The 18,863-nt window shown below is 39.5% G+C and overlaps 1 protein-coding gene and 1 long non-coding RNA gene across 4 annotated transcripts in view; one reads left to right on the top strand and one right to left on the bottom strand.

The window, feature by feature from the left end:
* LOC132775386 (uncharacterized) overlaps window positions 1–6,072 on the top strand; it is a 64,972-nt gene extending 58,900 nt beyond the window's left edge. Inside the window, exons 1-3 of one of the 2 annotated variants that reach the window (XR_009631522.2) lie at window positions 2,691–2,761; window positions 5,626–5,725; window positions 5,826–6,072. This is a non-coding gene — a long non-coding RNA (uncharacterized lncRNA). Of the gene's footprint in view, window positions 1–2,690; window positions 2,762–5,625; window positions 5,726–5,825 lie in introns of those variants that run through there. The other variant, XR_010910036.1, reaches the window with a different exon arrangement.
* An 8,556-nt stretch (window positions 6,073–14,628) lies between these two features.
* ANO6 (anoctamin 6) overlaps window positions 14,629–18,863 on the bottom strand; it is an 89,097-nt gene continuing 84,862 nt past the window's right edge. For both annotated transcript variants that reach the window (XM_060777560.2, XM_060777561.2), the window contains exon 20: window positions 14,629–18,858. In XM_060777560.2, coding sequence (XP_060633543.2) covers window positions 18,652–18,858 — 207 coding nt within the window. In that variant the 3' untranslated portion in view covers window positions 14,629–18,651. The remainder of the gene's footprint in view (window positions 18,859–18,863) is intronic.

Here is an 18,863-nt window from a genome sequence, read left to right as displayed (position 1 = left end):
TTGCATTTGAACTGTTGTGCTGCTAAATGAAAGAAATGCTCCCTCTACAGGACATTTCTGGAAACAACACACTTTTTGGATACTGTCTTTGTTCCTCCTAGCACAATTCTTGTTCAGCCACACACCAAACAGCTCTTTTAACTAGTTTATTTGATTATATTCCTTTAAATATTCCATAATGGTTGTATATTTACACCAATAAAAACATATGTGTGTCTACATGTGTCTTGGTTTTCATCTGTAAAATGTTGGGGGAAAGTAGATTTTAAGATTTGGACTAGAATGGAGATGGAAAAGATAGCATTCACTCTTTCCTAAACTGATAATAAAAGTGTGTTCTCCAAATGTTGGGATTGATAAGGGAGACTTTGGAAAGTAAGAGAACCGGAAGCACAATTGCTATTCTGACATAAAACAGAAAACAACTATTGGCGACTGCTATTATTATTATCATCATGTCAGAAGCGACTCGAGAAACTGCAAGTTGCTTCTGGTGTGAGAAAATTGGTTGTCTGCAGAGATGTTGCCCAGGGGACACCTGGATTTGTTAATATCTTGTGGGAGGCTACTTTCATGTCCCTGCATGGGAAGATGGAGCTGACAGACAGGAGTTCACCCAGTCTCACGGATTCGAACCACTGACCTTCAGATCAGCAGTTCAGTCAACACAAGGTTTTAACCCATTGCTCCATCATGGCTCCATTGATGGCTGCTAAATAGCCCATATCGGGAAGCATCCATTTTGGATTTTTTGCACATAAAATAAATATTTACTAGGGAGTGAAACCAAACATTTGCTACTGTAAATATTTCCAAGGGAGTGAAACCAAACATTTGTCTTCTGCTGCCCTGGAGAATAGGACATGGAACAATGGCTTCAAACTACAGGAAAGGAGATTCCAGCTGAACATGAGGAAGAACTTCCTAACCCTGAGATATGTTCCAGAGTATGGTAGAGGCTTCTTCTTTGGAGGCTTTTAAACAGAGGCTGGATGGCCATCTGTTGAGGGTGATTTTCCTGTTTTGTGGCAGAGGGTTGGAATGGATGTCCCATGAGGTCTCTTTCAACTCTACGATTCTATGATTCTATTTTATTAAACTCTGCAGAGATGTATGTTTTAGTCAGAGGCGGCCCTAGGTAATTTTCAACGGTAAGCAAACAGTATTTTGGCACCCCCCCCCCCCAACCAATCATTTATATATATATTCTGTTTGTTGTGGGAGTTCTGTGTGTCATATTTGGTTCAATTCCATCATTGGTGGAGTTCAGAATACTCTTTGATTGTAGGTGAACTATACATCCCAGTAACTACACTTGCTGCACTTGCTCCCTTGCCTGGCCCGCTTTGGGTCCAGAGGCGTGCCTGAAGACCCCGGCGTGTGCAACAAAAGTCATCTCTTCTCCTGACTTTCTCCTCAGCCATTGGGACCGAGAGAGAGAGAGAGAGAGAGAGAGAGAGAGAGAGAGGTGGAGATGCCCACCTTTCCTGAAGGTAGGTGCAAAAACAAAGGAGGGAGCGGAGGTGGAAGATACCTCCAGCCGGAGGGGCTCTTTCTCTTTCTCTTTCTGTCTCTCTTGCTTGGTTCCAATGGCTGAAGAGAAAGTCAGAAGAGGCGACTTTTGGTGCGCACGCTGGGGTCTTCAGACATGCCTCTGGACCCAAAGCGGGCCAGGCGCAGCGGCTCCGCCCCTTGGCCCACCCATGGATTGAGGAGGCGGGTGGAGTGGCGGGGGATTGGGAAAGGGAGCCGGTCATGGGGAAGGGATCGAACGTGGAGAACGATTGAGCACCGGCTCTGCTCACGCACCCGGTGACTAGGTGGAGAGGGGCTCAAGGGCCCGGCCCCTTTGGGAAGAGGATTGCCTGGCAGCGAGGCAAGAAAGCCGAGGCTCCCCCCGGACTGCTAGGGCTGTAGTGAGCTGAGGGGGTGCTCCTCAAGTGGCAGTCGAGGGGCATTTACAGAGGTGCCTCTGCGCCCCTGGCAAAAAAAGTGTTCTGCAACCACTTACTTCGTGTAATGGACGAGCCGCCCCTGGTTTTAGTCCATGTAGTAGAAGAACTGGATTTTCTGAATTATATTGAATCTGGGATTCAAAATTTGGATTAATATGGGATTCTTTCCCCCCAGTTTGTTCATCACAAATGAGATAATTCAGCAGGATATCCTTAATTTATATTTATGGAGGAAAAGTGAATCCAGAAGACACATTTGAAGTGTAGGAGCCCCCGGTGGCGCAGTGGGTTAAACTTGTGCCAGCAGGACTGAAGACTAACAGGTCACAGGTTCAAATCCGGGGAGAGTGCGGATGAGCTCCCTCTGTCAGCTCCAACTCCCCATGCGGGGACATGAGAGAAGCCTCCCACAAGGATGGTAACACATCAAAACATCTGAGTGTCCCCTGAGTAACATCCTTGCAGACAGCCAATCCTCTCACACCAGAAGCAACTTGCAGTTTCTCAAGTCGCTCCTGACATGACAACCCCCCCCCCCCCCGGAAGTGTGTTAAATTACAGCTAAAACTGCAAACAAAGAGGTTTTCATTTCATTGGTTTTTCACGTACTTCGGGTACACATTGTGATTTAGCTCATAAAAAGTAAAGGATGACTATCTTTGGAATAAGAGTAAATGAACTGGCTGTAGGTGATATAAAATGACATTGGTTTAAATCTTCTTGGATTCTAGACAAATCGTGAGAAATCAAACAAAGGAAAGTTGGAAGAACTACCCACTTCAAGTCACACTGTGGATTCAGAAAAGGTATTCTGTAATAATGGGGTTTGGCAGGAATTATGAGCTTTATTAATGTACATTAAACTGCCCATGACAGAAACTATACACTGAATTGTCGGAATAGTTTATTATTTCCCCTAATCTTACAAAGGAAATCTTTTGCTTTTAGCTCAGCTTGCAAAGATGGAAACATTTATGCATTTTTGAAGCCTGCCTTTTTCAATTTTGAGTGCTTATGTCTACATTGGAAAGGATGGCACTTAGCAGTGCCAACAGCATTAATAACGTTGTTCCTAACATTTCAACTTGATCTATAAAGTCAAAGCTATCACATGGTAAAATACTATTTGAATTCTACCATACAAGACTTCAGATATGAAACTGCATTTTCAATTCCTCTCTGTTGAAAACAAAGCCAACCTCTCTGTCCGTAGAAAGCTAGGACAGTCGAGGACTAAGCTAATATATATTGATGTGGCAGTTTTTAAAATGTGCAGAGCTTATGTTTGTTGTTTATGAGAGATGAGTGTTTAGAAATAGTTTTTCGCCTGCATTGGGAAATGGAACTGTGTCAATAAAATATGAAGGAACTAGACCAAAACCTGAAGTGCAAAGATACCGTAAATGAATACTAAAGCTAGGATGATCCATGCCATTATATTCTCTATTTCTTTGTATGGATGTGAAAGCTGGGCAGTAAAAAAAAGAAAAAAAAGAAAAAAAAGAAAAAAAAGAAAAAAAGATTTGAGATGTGGTGCTGCAGAAGCATTCTGTGAATACCATGGATTGCTAAAAAAAAACCAAATAAATCGGTTCTAGAACAAATCAGACCTCAACTGTCCCTGAAGTGAGGCTGTCCTACTTTGGCTATATAATGAGAGGAGATGACTCACTATAAAAGATAATAACTCTCGGCAAGATGGAGGACAGCAGGAAAAGAGGAAGACTGTATTCCAGTTGGAGTTAATCAAGGAAACCATGGCTACAATACCTAAGCCTATGGCTATGACTATGGAACGGCTTGGACTACGACTATGGATGGTGTGGTTTTAATATGGAATGGAATGTTTTTAAATGTTTAATAATATGATTTAATTTTAATCTAATATAATTTTAATTTTTTGGAATTGTATGAGTTTTAACACATTGAATAATTGCCTCTATGTAAGCCGCTTTGAGTACCCTTCAGGGTAGAGCAAGGCGGGGTATAAATAGAGTAAATAAAAAATAAATAAATAAGCCCGGCTCTTGAGGATAGGGTGACTTGGAGGTTCTCATTCATGGAGTCCCCGCTAGTCGAAGTTGACTTGAAGGCAGTTAACAACAACAGCTGTTGAAAATAACAATCTTCTCAAGCCTTTACTACCTGTTTGTTATGAATATAATTGCTTACTGTATTGTATATGTGTATATTGGTTTGCAATTTTACCTTAACTTTTTGTAGTGGGAGGGGCTACAGACCATGTGATCGGAACTGGGCTTGTTCAGGATTCAGACTCCCATTTTAGAACAGTGTTCACCTTCAGACTTCAATGCAGGAACAGTATAGTTTAGACTTCAGTAGAGAGGTATGCCTTTAGAAGAATACAGGAACTGTTTGTTTTGGATTTCAGTAGGAACAGTATGCTGTACAGAAGACATTAGATTTCATTGGACTTTCAGACTAGACAGAGACTCTATTAGACTCTCAAAACAGAGAGATGCTTTGGCCTAAGCACTATTGATTCTAAGAAAGATGTCCTGTGTTTCCTACACAGAGAAACTACTTCAAATCTACTTGTAATTGGATTGATATGCAAAGTACCTGTATGCTGAAGACATGAAGTTTTTGAGTAAACCATCATTGTTACTTTTAAAGAAGTCTGTTTATTTTTGCCTCTTGAGAGCATAGTTTAAAGGCAAATATATTTTACGAGAGTGTAGATGTTTTCGGTCAACTAAAAAGAACACTTCTGAAACTCTGCTGTATTGTATGTGTGTGTGTATACACACACACATACACACACACACACAGTTTGGGTCCTGCCTATCTGCGTTATCTCATCTTCCACTATGAACCCACATGATCTCTAAGATCTTCTGGGGAGGCTCTTCTCTCACTCCCCCATCTCAGGTGCGGTTGGTGGGGACAAGAGAGCCTTCTCAGTGGTGGCCCCTTGGCTCTGGAATTCCTTCCCCAGGGAGATCAGTCTGGCACCCTCCCTATCCACGTTTCATAGGAAACTAAAGATGTGGATGTTCTGTCATGCATTTGATCAAACCATTTCCTTGACTGTTGGCTCTAATCCATGGCCTAAATAGACTATGTCCCTGCACTTTGCTGCTCCACTTTTTAACGTCATAATGCCATGTATTCCAACATGATCTATGCACCTTACTGATCAGCCTTTTTTTCTAACCTGTTTGCACTCCAGCCCATCTCTACCAATGAGACTTGAAGTATGTTCTTCGTTGTTGCTTATGATGGTTGTTTTATTATTGCTATAATGTTGTTTTAATGTTGTTTTTATATTTTATATGCTATGTTTTTAACTCTGTGTTACTGGGCTTGGCCCCATGTAAGCCGCTCCGAGTCCCTTCAGGGAGGTGGTGGCGGGGTATAAAAATAAAATTATTATTATTATTATTATTATTATTATTATTATTATTATTATTTGTCTGTAGTAGGGTCACAGAACAGGGATTGGCAGGGGCAAGGGAAGGCAAAAATAGAATTTCAGGTCTTGGAAACTTGTGTGCCCATTGTCTTTGTGTTGGCTTTCTGTGGAGACTTGCATGAAACCTGCCTTTCAACAGACACAAAGCTAATAGAGACATCTATCTGGCACATCAGTAACACTGCATAGAAAGATAGTTAACTCTCTCCTTGGCCTCCTCCTTCCTACCCTTAGGCTGCTGAGAGACTGCCAAGTAAAAGGAAATAACTGGCTGCAAAGATCTCAGAGAAAGACGCTTATTTTGGGCTTATTATTCACTCCATTAGGGATCCAGGTGAGACCAACCTCTGTTAAGGACAATGCTATACAAATATGTGTGATTATCATGCTGACTTGGGCATAAGGCAATCTTTCTCGTCTCTTTCTTTGCTCAGGTTGAAGGAATGCCCAGGGCTTTCAGATAATACAATTCACATCTGGAGAACAATTCACTGTAGAATTAAAGATCTTGATGAGTGATCAGCAGTCTGCATGTGAGAGCTGCCAAGAACCTAATCCCTCTACAGAAATGGTAAAAATAAAAGTTAATTTGGTGTGCGTTTTTTGGAAACTGGTTAAATGAAGTGATCAGATTAACAAAGAAAAAAAAAGGTGAGACCTATGAGAAAGACATATTATGGCTATTCAAGGAAATTTGTGGCATCTATGTATGTAGAGATCATCACATGGGTCTTATGAACAAGCATGAATGGTTTTTGTTGTGTAATGATCTGGCAAGCTACTATGAACTGTATGTACTGTAGACATGAGATACACATGGGTGGGATAGTCAGATATCAAAGGCAATTGTGGTCTTTCAGCCTGAGGGCTGAATCCAGTAAGAGTTCTCGGAAGTGATCATGTAGTGGTAAAAGTTGTAGTGCAGGCTCCATGATTGGCTCAATAAGAGTCCAAAAATATGCGTGGTTATGTTGATCTATCCATCTATTTGTCTACTAATAAAAATCTGGCTAAGATCCTGCTTCAGAGTTTACAGTCTTACTTACTTACTTAGGCGATCCCTTATAGCTCGAGGATGATTGTCTTACAGATGTGGTGTCTTGGCAGTGGGTCCACAGGTGGCTGTGGAGCCCTATTTTTGATTCGCATCTTCTCTAGCAGTGAGGACATCGGTTTCTAGGTGGAAGGCAGTCCCGGTCAGGGTTGGTTTGATGTGCCTTCCTCTTGGCACGTTTCTCTCTTTTGTCCTCTGTTCATGCCTCTTCAAATTCCGCAGCACTGCTGGCCACAGCAGACCTCCAGTTAGAGTGCTCAAGGGCCGGGACTCAGTGTCTATGCTACAGTTTATAAGGTTGGCTTTAAGCCCATCTTTATATCCCTTTTCCCGTCCATCAAGGTTACATTTCCCATACTTGAGTTGAGAGTATAGTAACTGCTTTGGGAGATGGTGGCCATGCATTTGGACAACATGGCCAGTCCAGCAGAGTTGATGTCAGAGGAGCATCAACTCTGGTGATGCTCTTCTGCTGGTGGTCTTTGCCTCTTCCAGCACGCTGACATTTGTCTGCCTGTCTTCCCAAGAGATTTGCAAGATTTTTCAGAGGTAGTGCTGATGGAATCATTCCAGGAGTTACGTATGACATCTGTAGACAGTCCATGTTTCACAGGCTCCAATGGTCTTAGAGAAAAGGTAATGGGAAAAATAACATGTGTCTAATAACACTTAAACAATTTTGTTGCTATGTTTATAGAACATTACAGACAATGCGACCACTACAATGTTGCCTTGATCAGAAATGGAATAGTATTACATATAAACAAAAATATGTTTCCAGTTATTCAGTCTTTCCTAACATACTCTAAGCTTTAGTTCTCTTCACCAGATATCTATAATAAAAGCTTTCTTATTGTCCCCGAGTGTATCTTTTCCATTCTCAAGCACTTTAATAACCACACAGGAGTTTTTCTTGCTTCAGTTAACACATATGGCAGCAGTTCACAAGCTATTCTCTTTGCACTTCAAATGCTGTCAGATATATTCAGAATAGTGTAGCCTATCCCATAATACTCTTCAACTAGATTTAAGTACAATCTCATCCCCTTGTGTTGGACTGTAATTTAGACAGACACAAGGACAAACTAAACAAATTAAAATAAACTTGTAGAAAGCGATGACATTACAAACTCTTTCCATTCATCTTTTTTTTAAAAAAATATTTTTTATTATCGATCCAAGCATACAACATTTTCTATAGCTATAAAATAAAAAAGAAGTTTAAACGAAGAAGAAAGAGAAAAAAGAGAGAGAAAACCCAGAAATTAACTTTAAAAAATGGCTATAAATGTGGTAGTGAGAGGGGAAAAACAACAACAAAAATATATACATATTGACTTCCATCTGCTTTGTGGTGGTGTTTATAATATTCTTACATTTCTAATTATATCTGCATACCCTTTCTTTTTCGATTTTTTCTTATATCTTCTTTCTTTCTTTCTTCTTTAGATTAATATTTTCATCTTTTCCTTTTTTTAGATAGTCCTTAAACAACTGCCAATCTGTTTGAATTTTTACTCTTCCTTGGTTTGTTGATGACAAATATGTCAGCCTGTCCATGTTCATAATTTCCATTGTTTTCAATATCCATTGATCAATTGTCAGTAATTCCTTTCTTCTCCAGTGTCTGGCATCCTTGTCACCATAACCATAAAATTAAACAATATCTCTTTGTGTTTTCTTTCTTTTTCTAATTCAAACATCCCCAAACGGAAGTATTTTGGTTCAATTTTAATCTTTATTTGCAGGATTTTCTGTATTTGATCATGAATTTCCCTCCAAAATTTCTTGGCATTATCGCACGTCCACCATTAATCCTAAAAGTTTCTCAAGAATCCTAACCTGGAAAATGGGAAAAAATGTAGGAAGATTTTTCCAAAACTTGTAAGTTTTTGTCAATATTTTACCCTATTAAATAGAAGACAGCCATGCCCTTATTCATGATACTGGGTAATTGCATCACACATAGAAACAAAGGGGAAACGTGTAGAGAAAATTAAAAATGCATATTGGAGAGGTCAAATTTCTTTGCTGATCACACAAAATTCAGAAGCAGTTACTTCCACATTTACTGATACACCTGGGATGTCACATTCCCAGAAAAAAAATCATAGGATTGTTCTAAACTTTGTTAAAAGGTCAGGTACATTGTGTAAGTTATTCAAGGTGGTAGGAAAAGGGAAATAATATTTCATAAGCTGTGAAAGAAAAAGGTTTATTATAGCTAGAAGCTAGATTTAGAGAAAGGGTATTGAAAAACTGATGGAGACTTCATGTTAAAGGCTACTGATACATTTCTGACAATGTTAATAAATAATAATTCTTATAGAAGCAATATGGCTCCAGGTAGCATAATGATTTAATAAACTCTCATCCATATCATCATCCAGCTTTTCTAAAAATCTAAATAATTTTAAAATTCTGGTGTGAAAATTCTTGTTTACGATCCGTACAGCTGCTGCTGGTGAAGTGTCAGGCTCTGAAATCCATTCATCCATCACGTTTTGAGACAATAGCAAGGTATAGATGAAAAAGTGCATGAAGGAGACAAAAAGAAAATTACATGTTTGTTGTTGGAAAAAAAAAGTACAAACAAGTTAAGCTTGAGTAGTGTTAAATAGGTAGAGTAGTTTGAAAAATAACTGCATGATTAAAGAATTACTGGTGCATTTAACAGTGACACTTTTCCCCAAAGAAACAAGTCTGTTAAAAAGGATTTTTCTAGGACAAAAACCCATTGTGACATTCAGATGTGTCTAGATTGCTTGAGATGGCAGGAGAAGAAAAGGGATGGTTCGGGCCCAGACTATTTGACATCTCACATCTCTGTCTAGAAACCTGTTTGGACTTTGCAATCAACGGAGGGGGGGGGGGGGCTCCTCTCGGTCCCACTTGTCTCAAGCACGACTGGTGGGGATGAGAGAGGGGGCCTTCTCTGTGGTTGGCCCTTCCCTCTGGAACTCCCTCCCAAAAGAAATCAGAACATCCCCACTCTCCTTTATGAAAGAGCTAAAAACCCATATTTGCTTGCTTGTGTATGGAGAGGAGGATGACTCTCTAAACCAGTGTTTCTCAACCTTCCCAATACTGTGACCTCTTAATACAGTTCCTAATTTATGGTGACCCTCAACCATAAAATTATTTTCATTGCTACTTCATAACTGTAATTTTGCTACTGTTATGAATCGCAATGTAAATATCTAATATGCAGGATGTATTTTCATTCACTGGACCAAATTTGGCACAAATACCCAATGTGCTCAAATTTGAATACTAGTGGGGTTGGGGAATTGATTTTGTCATTTGGGAGTTGTAGTTGCTGGGATTTATAGTTCACCTACAATCAAAGAGGATCCTGAACTCCACCAATGGTGGAATTGAACCAAACTTGGCACACAGAACTCCCATGAACAACAGAAAATACTGGAAGGTTTTGATGGGCATTGACCTTGAGTTTTGGAGTTCATCTACATCCAGAGAGCACTATAGAGTCAAACAATGATGACCAGACCTCATTCCCCATAGAAAGGCCCATGGACCAACAAAGGCACCCAAGACCCCCATATGTCCCTAAGGAGCAACCTGCCCCTCAAAGGCATGTGGAAGCTTGGAGACACAGGGAAGAGCCTTCCTATCAGTGGTCCCTTCCCCATTTTGGGTCTTCTAGGCTTCCCATGGGTGGTAGGATGAGGTTTCCCATCCCATCATAAAGGGGGTTAGAAAGAAAGAGCAATGCTTTCCTCATCCCAAAGTCCCCCATGCATGCATCTGGACCAAACTTGGCACAAACACTCTATATGCCCAAATGCGAACACTGGTGGAGTTTGGAGAAAATAGACCTTGACATTTGGGAGTTGTAGTTGCTGGTATTTATAGTTCACCCACAATCAAAGGGCACTCTGAATCCCACCAACATTAGAATTGGGCCAAACTTCTCACACAGAACTCCCATGACAGAATACTGAGTTTTATGATGGTCTTTGGCGACTCCTCTTGTGACCCCCTCAGAGGTCCTGATCCCCAGGTTGAGAAACACTGCTCTAAATGGAAGAAGCTGACAAGAAATATTTTGTTGTACTTTATTGAAGAGCTATATTTTTTATATTTATAAAGTTTTAATTGCCTGACTTATTTATATTTCAGCCAATATCTTTTAATTTGTTTTAATTCATATGTATAATTGTCCTAATACTGAGTGGATGGTATTGAATGTTTGTCGATTTTATGCTTTATGTTATGAAGCCACCCTGAGTCCCTTCGGGGAGAGAGGGCAGGTTAAAAATAAACTTTTATTATATATTATTATTATGTTAATGTCACAAGCATACATTTTGTCTCAGGTGTTATCTCAGTTAAGATTGGGAATGGTTACTAATAGTCTTGGCTTGTTTTGAAACAGCCCTCCCCTCCCAACTGACTTCTTGATATACAGGGACTACCTGTTTAGGACTTTTGGCTGGATGTGGCCCTCCAGGTTCATTTACTTGGCTACTGCCCTAAAATTTCAGCTTAGGGTTGCTCTGAGTCTGAAATAACTTGAAGGTACACAACAACAATCTTGATTAACTTGACTATCTCATCAGCCAAAAGCAGGCCCACACTTCTCTTTGCAATGCTGGTAAGTTTATGTTGGTCAAAATTGTTCTTAATTTTAAATATTGTATTGTTCTTTCATGTTTTTTTGCACTACAAATGAGATATGTGCACTGTGCACAGGAATGTGTTCATGTTTTTTCCCCAAACTATAGTCTGGCTCCCAACACTCTGAGGGACCATGAACTGGCCCTCTGTTTAAAAAGTTTGAGAACCCTTGTTTTAAAACATCTGAAAGCTATTTAAGTTTAGTGTCACTGAAAAGTCAGTGGTCCTTTCCCTGTTTCTCCCCTATGCATCTCAACAGCTTCTAGTTTGCACTTTATTCAGTGCCAATATTAAAAATGGAGGGCACAACCTAGGACCTCATCCCATGACTGGACTTAACATCAAGTGATGGCCTCCATGGGAATTCCGTGGAACTCCATTTCCAAAGTATATGGAAACTGAGCCCAGAATCCGTGGGATGACTAATCACATCAGCACTGAAAGAAAGGCAGCTGCTTGAATGCATTTCAGGTGTTGAACAGGGACAGATTTGTTGCTTCAGAGACACAATTAAATAGCAATTAACTCTGATCAGTGAATCATGGCAGTGGTGCTTCTTTCTGAGGTACATTCTATTTAGAAATGAATACTTCTCCATTTCTTTGGCAGCCCAATGTGGCACAGGCTCCGAGGCTCAATAAGGATGTAAATTCACCCCTTTTACTTAGCTCAGGAAAAAGGAAGAAGGGTCGACCAAGGGCAAGATGGATGGATGGTATCCTTGAAGTGACTGGCTTGACCTTGAAGGAGCTGGGGGTGGTGACGGCCGACAGGGATCTCTGGCGTGGGCTGGTCCATGAGGTCACAAAGAGTTGGAAATGACTGAACGAATGAACAACAACAACAACACTTAGCTCAGCCCATGGTTCTCTAAAATAAAATAACATAGAAGATAAAATAGCCTTATAAAATTATGTGCCTGGTGTGTACATTACGATCCCTTTGCTGAAGAATACATGCACACAGGTAGAGGAGATTTATTTATTTAGAACATTTGTATCCCGTCCTATTCTCGGCCTCTGAAGAGGGACTCAGGGCAGCTTCCAACAATATAAAAACACTGATAAAATACACAATTACATAAATTGATAATAAATATACATTTAAAAACAGTTCGCCAGGTTTAAAATGTCCTCCAAATCAGTCCAAAAACCAAAAATCAGTCCAAAAAATGCGGTCCATAAAATCTCATCTATGCCAATAAAAGCCATCTATTCTGTGAATGCTTGCTCCCACAGCCAAGTCTTAAGTGTCTTGCAAAAAGTCAGGAGGGAGGGGGCAGATCTAACCTCTTTAGGGAGGGAGTTCCACAGCCAAGGGGCCACCACAGAGAAGGCCCTGTCTCTCGTCCCCACCAAACGTGGGACCGAGAGCAGGGCCTCCCCAGATGATCTTAAAGTCCTCGATGGTTCATAGGAAGAGACACGTTCAGACCAGTAAAGTGGGCCAGAGTAATTTAGGGCTTTATAGGTCAAAACCAGACCTTTGAGTTCATTTAACCAGAGTGTTGTACAGTATTACACATGAAAACCAGACAGGAAAGATTTTTTTTTGAAAAAAGTGGCCAGTTCAGGTTATGATGGTTACAAGGTAAATAATTTGAAGCACTGAGGAAAAAAAATCTGAATCCCAATTACTACAGAAATTTCACAGTACTACCATGGTAGTCTTTAAAAATCTATATTGTTCATTTTCTAAATATCCAATAGTGTTTATAATTAAACCATTCAATATATTTTTAAATAAAACATTGAATAAATGTGGAGCCCATATTCGAAGAAATGTGGGATATCAAATAGACAGAGAAGGGCAGACAATAATTTTATGCTTTTGTCTAGCCTAATCAAAATTTTGACCAAAGCTCCATCAAAATGTTGTGGCAGAATCTAAAGTAAACTATTTGTGTAAAGAAATCTGAAATGCCATTGAATAGAAACAGTTCTGTACAGAACAAAGGCCTCAACTCTATTACACCTTTCCACCTGCTGCTAAGGGGGCTGTTGAGGTCCAAAACTGGTGCTTAGCAGCAAGTGACCATCAGGATGAGGGCAAACAAATTGAAATTGAATCCAGACAAGATAGAGGTACTCCTGATCAGTCGAAAGGTTGAACAGGGTATAGGGTTACAGCTTGTGCTTGGGTTGCACTCTCCCTGAAAACACAGGTTCGCAGCTTGAGTGTTCTCAGAGATTCATCGTTGAGCCTGGAACCGCAGGTCTTGGTGGTGGCCAGGGGAGCTTTTGCACAATTAAAACTTGTGTGCCAGTTGCGCCTGTACCTTGGAAAATCAGACTTGGCCACGGCAGTCCACACTCTTGTTACATCCCAGTTGGACTACTGCAATGCACTCTATGTGGTGTTGCCTTTGAAGACCGTTTGGAAGCTTCAAGCTTCAAGTGGTCCAATGGGAGGCAGCCAGATTCCTCATTGGAACGACGTACAGAGAGCATACAACTCCCCTGTTACATCAGTTACACTAGCTGCCAGTCTGCTATCGAGCACAATTCATATCGGATTTAGCCTATAAATCCCTAAATGGTTCTGGCCCAGCTTACCTGTCCAAACATATCTACCTCTATGATCCACCTCGGAGGCTAAGATAGTCAGAGGAGGCCTGTTCTCGGTCCCACCTCCTTCCCATATGCAGTTGGTGGGTAGAAGAGACAGGGCCTTCTCAGTCATGGCCTCTAGTGAAATTAGATTGGCCCCCTCCCTCCTGACCTTCAGGAAAAACTAAAAACATGGCTTTAGGACCGAGCTTTTGGTCAATAAATTGGAACAGTGCAATAAGAGATTACAAATACCATAATTGATGTTTTGGAATGGTCCTGGAATACAACTTGGATTGTGTGATTTTAATTTATATTTTAATGTTTGATGTTTTAATTGTTTTTGACTTTAATGCATTTGTTTATTTATAGATATGTATATGTGTGGCATGCATTGAATTGTTGCCTTTGTAAGGCCACTCTGTGTCCCCTTCGGGGTGAGAAGGACAGGATACAAGCATGGCAAAATAAATAAATAAATAAATTCATTCATTATCAGTGGGGTGGAGGAGATTTACCAGGGAATACATGCACTCACATACTATCATTGCTGATCAAGGGAGTGCCATCAGATACTGAATCAGAGGTTAATATACTTTGTCTCAGATGGATATTGACAGTTGAGTCAGTTGTGGGTAAAGAAATATTGACAATGTAGCTGTTTGTGTTTGCCGCATTTACAAATATCATGTCCCTACCCATGTAGCCTGGGTTACATCTTCAACTCATAACTACTGCCACCATCAGCTTGCCAAGAAATGTGTAGCTGCTACTTTAGTTATTGATCAGAATTTTTAGATAAACTAGAAGTCCTGTTAACTGGAAAGCATAGACAGACACTTGTATCTGAATGTCAAATAACATGCTCAGTGTTTAGATTTTCAAAACATACAGGCATAAATAAACATCGTATCAAGAAAATGTATTGTGCGAATTTAATTTTTTTAAAAAAATGAAACCACTACTAAGGAATGAAACCACTACTAAGAAAAGTACATTTTAAATCAAATTTATTAAAATGATAATAAATAAACAATATATTTCAGGCTGGAATGTAATAAAATATTACTAGAAAAAGTATAAAAACAATATTCTTACATGACACATACTAAATCAAGGAAATCCTCTATAAATGATTCACAGTGAGTTCCTCCAAATTCTGGAAGAACACAAATTGCAGTGAAATGCTGAATGAACACAGGTTTAGTGAAATGCATTCTCATAGGTTGCTGTGGGGCTCTCTGAAAAATTTTGGGGAACAAAAGATAATGACTAAGCAAACACAAAAACTGTAGTATTCAACACGATTTAATCTTATTTTATCTTGTAGATAGACAGACAGATTATAGAATGAATGTTGGAAGGAACGCAGAGCTAAAGAAATTATGGAAGATGTCCAGATACTATGTAAAGAGTGTCCATTACCTTTTGAGATATTCTTTTCCCCTTGTCAAACAGTTATTAATAGCCAGGAAGATGTTCCTAATGTTTAGGTGAAATCTCTTTAATTTGAATATAATCATTTTTGTGCTGGTCTGGTGCAGCAAGATGCAACCTTGCTCCACTTTCTACCTAGCATCCTTTTCAATATTTTTGATATTTAAAGAGCATTATAATATCACTCCTTAATCCTATCTTCTCCAAAACATAAAAAGTTGTCCTGAAGAACATATAATGAAGTAGAAGTATGGAACATTATCGACATAAAAGTATGATATCAATACTTTTTCAATTACCATGATGAAAACAAAATGACACTGCATCAATAGATTACATATTGGACTTCATAATACATAATCTTGCATGAATAAACCACTTTCAGGATCTTGTCATATACATATTATACGTAAAGTTAACAATATTGCCATATATCTGATATACAGTTATACAGAGAACCAAGGGATACTGTAAGTATACTAAAATGTAAGCTTATATTGCCTACTCAGAAGTAAGATCCATTGTTTCCAATATATGTTACAGGATTGTAGTGTAAGGCTAGCATTCTATTAGTGACAAATAATGGTTTAATTTCTCATTGTACTGGCAAATATTTATGTTATTTATTTTTTATATATATAATTTTTGCCCACCTTCTTTAGCCACAAAGGCACTCAGAGCATCTTACAAAAATCTTAATTTGTCCTCAGGATTACAAACTACAGAAGATAAATAAGATGTAATGCATAAATCACAATGAAGCTGTGTCTGGCTGGCTGGCTCCCTCCCACTCAGTGGCCTAAGGAACTACGCCTTGTTCAGTGACTCTCTCACAGTGCAGTGCATCTCACCAGTGCTCTTTCACATGTAACGTATGGCTGAGGCAGTGTAGAGGTGCACCATACAGTGTCAGTTCTGGCAGCTGGGTGTCATGCCAGCAGTTTTTCTGGTCTGTCTCAGCTGGCAGATCTTCAGCAGAGGACTCTTCTCAGTATTACAGCAATCTTGGAAGAAGTTAATCTGACTTCCTCCTCAAAGAAAGTGCCACAAGCTTCTGGGATTACTTGTGTTGGCTTGCTGAAATGGGTGGCTCCTGAGACCTCATGTTAAAAGAGCCTGGAAAATAATAGCTCTTCATAGCAGAGAAGGTCATGTCATTGTACCTTTGCCCTGGACCTTGACTCTGCTGCTCCTGAGTGAGAATTCTGGATTGATTTTGGCTCCTGTAATCCTGTTTCAGACCTTATATCCTGAATCCTTGACTCTGATTTCTGGACTGACTTCTTGGCTTTGGCTTGGACTTCAGTTTGTATTTCCTGACTATCTGGCTTGACTTCTGACTTCTATTTGTACCCTATGATTCTTGGTCTTTGTTTTATGAACACTGATAAGTGAATTCCTGGCATCTAACCATTGGTTTGGAACCCCAATTATTGTTTGTTCTTGTTTCTGACCTGGCTCTATAGTACTTGGCTTGTCTGCATTAACTGGACTCTTGACTTTGGCGTGTGTTCATCATTACTCCAGCTGTGTGCTACATTTCCGTTATTTTGGCCAGACCATTAAAGACTTATGACTTATGACTTTACTATATCTATAAGTATATATGGCCTTGGCTTCCTTGCTTTTGTTTAAATATAAATAAACCTCAGCCTTGATACTGGGAGTTCCTTGAAACAGTGTTAAATCTTCTGAAACACCAACAATTGCAGTCTTCCAGTAAAAGCCTACAGCTAGATCAGTGGTTCCCAACCTTTTTTTTAACCAGGGACCACTTGACCAGGGGCCAATCTCCAACATTAGTACTGAAAGGGTTATGAATAAGGGTTTGGTCAACTTTAGATTAGTTTCGTTATTTGGGGTGCTGATTCAGAAAAAAAATGCATTGGACCACATGCATTGGACCACATCAGCTCTAGTTTCTGATACAGAACATATGCCATCCAGTAATCACCATTTGCTCACCCACAGAAAATCATAGTTAATAAGACTCGGCACTGTAAGAGGGTTTTGCGAGACCAATCTCTCTTGTTGCAATGGTGTAATAACAGTGAGGCCATGGGCCATATTTTAGTTCTTGCGGACAACTGGTGGTCCAAGGACCACAGGCTGGGAAACACTGAGCTAGATGGTACTTGGAAGCCCTTACCTCTACATCCACAGATTTGCCATTGGAAGACTCCATAACACTGGTAAAACTACAGAATCCAGTTATGTCCAGCAACATCTAACAGATTTTCAGCTGATCACAATCCTGAACCCTTACCTGATAGTAAAACTTATTGAACTTAGTGGATCTTTCTTCTAATTGGATATCCATAGGATTATTCTACATCATGAGTGGTTATAAGAGCACAGCATGCTTGGTCATAATCACTAGTAAAAGTGCCTTAATAAAGGAACCATTACTATCAAATACTCTAAACTGATTGCATCACCATTTCTAATCAATAAGCCAGAATCTTTGAAAATGGATATCTTGATTCAGCAGACAGTACAATCCATTCTAAGTATTGCTTTCCTGTGTTATATCAAACTTTTGCATTTACTGAATTATTTATACTTTCACATGTGTTTGCATTCACTTGCATGATTTATTTTAAGCAAACAATAATGTATATAAAACAAAACTACAAGAATGAAATGTTAATGAGTGCTTATACACACACAGAGACACCATGATGCCCTTTTCGGTTTTTTCCTCCATTTTCAAAATCTGATGTGCCATTGCTACATTGGAAAGGTTGGGGAAGCACCTGGTAATTCTCCATGTTAATCTCCAGAAGCATTTTCCTGCTCCATCAGAGCTCATTTATTTGAGCTGGATTCTAGTGCCAGACGTGCAGAATGTAGCATCAGGTGCAGTTAATAAGGCCAGAGAAAGGCATCTATACGAGGACTGTGATGAGAGCACTCAGTTTGATTCAACTGGAAATATGCTCAGATTCACAAATCTCCTTGTTGAGCATTTGGATAAAAGCATGTTAATTTTCAGAGAGTTCCCATTCTACTTGTAATGGTGAAGCCTGCATGTCGATGATACCATGCATATTCACACTGTATGGTTTTACCACTCCTCTGTACCAGCCAAGGTAGAAAATGTCCTGGAAATTCTCTGCCATTCATCTGACAACAAATGCATCAAAAAACAAAATCGGGTGGGGAACCAAATGCCACAAAAATGTATTTGCAAGAAATGATCCAGAGCACTGATTAATCCGGATAGAAAGGGTATTTGTAAAAAGAGAAAAAAGACTGCCTTGGTTTGAAGATTCAAAAAGTAGTTCACAGAAATCCATCAGGGAAAAAAGTTAACATTAAATGATGTTTCAGAGTGCACTCTAAACACAGCTGTCTTAGGTTGCCAGGTCTACTAAATTTTAACAGAATCTCATGTAACATTCTGAGATGCAGAAGAACTTGAGAAGATGGGGTTTCCCCATTTATCCTCTCTGTAAATTTCATCATTTTTTCACTTCTTTTCTTGAACTTGATCCCATGTCTTAGATCCAAGTCTTCTTTGTTTTCGCTGAAACAGTCACACATCTTTATAAACCTCACTCTCGGTGCATCATGTCTTTATTCATATTTAGGTCGGAGGGTGCAATCAACTTCTTTCATGAATTTGTCAGCAATGTTCCCTATATTTTTCTTCATAGCTTTCAGGGGATTCTCATGCAGCAGCATCTGTGTTAGATATTTCTCTCGTTTAATTTTGCTTTTGGTTTCCTTTGACACATCTGGGATGATGTATGAAATAACAAACTTCACAAAGTATATGATATGCTGTG

This window comes from Anolis sagrei, chromosome 5, assembly GCF_037176765.1.
Source record: "Anolis sagrei isolate rAnoSag1 chromosome 5, rAnoSag1.mat, whole genome shotgun sequence".
Taxonomy (NCBI): domain Eukaryota; kingdom Metazoa; phylum Chordata; class Lepidosauria; order Squamata; family Dactyloidae; genus Anolis; species Anolis sagrei.
Note: the sequence above shows the minus strand (reverse complement) of the source record. Positions and strands in the feature narration are given on the sequence as shown.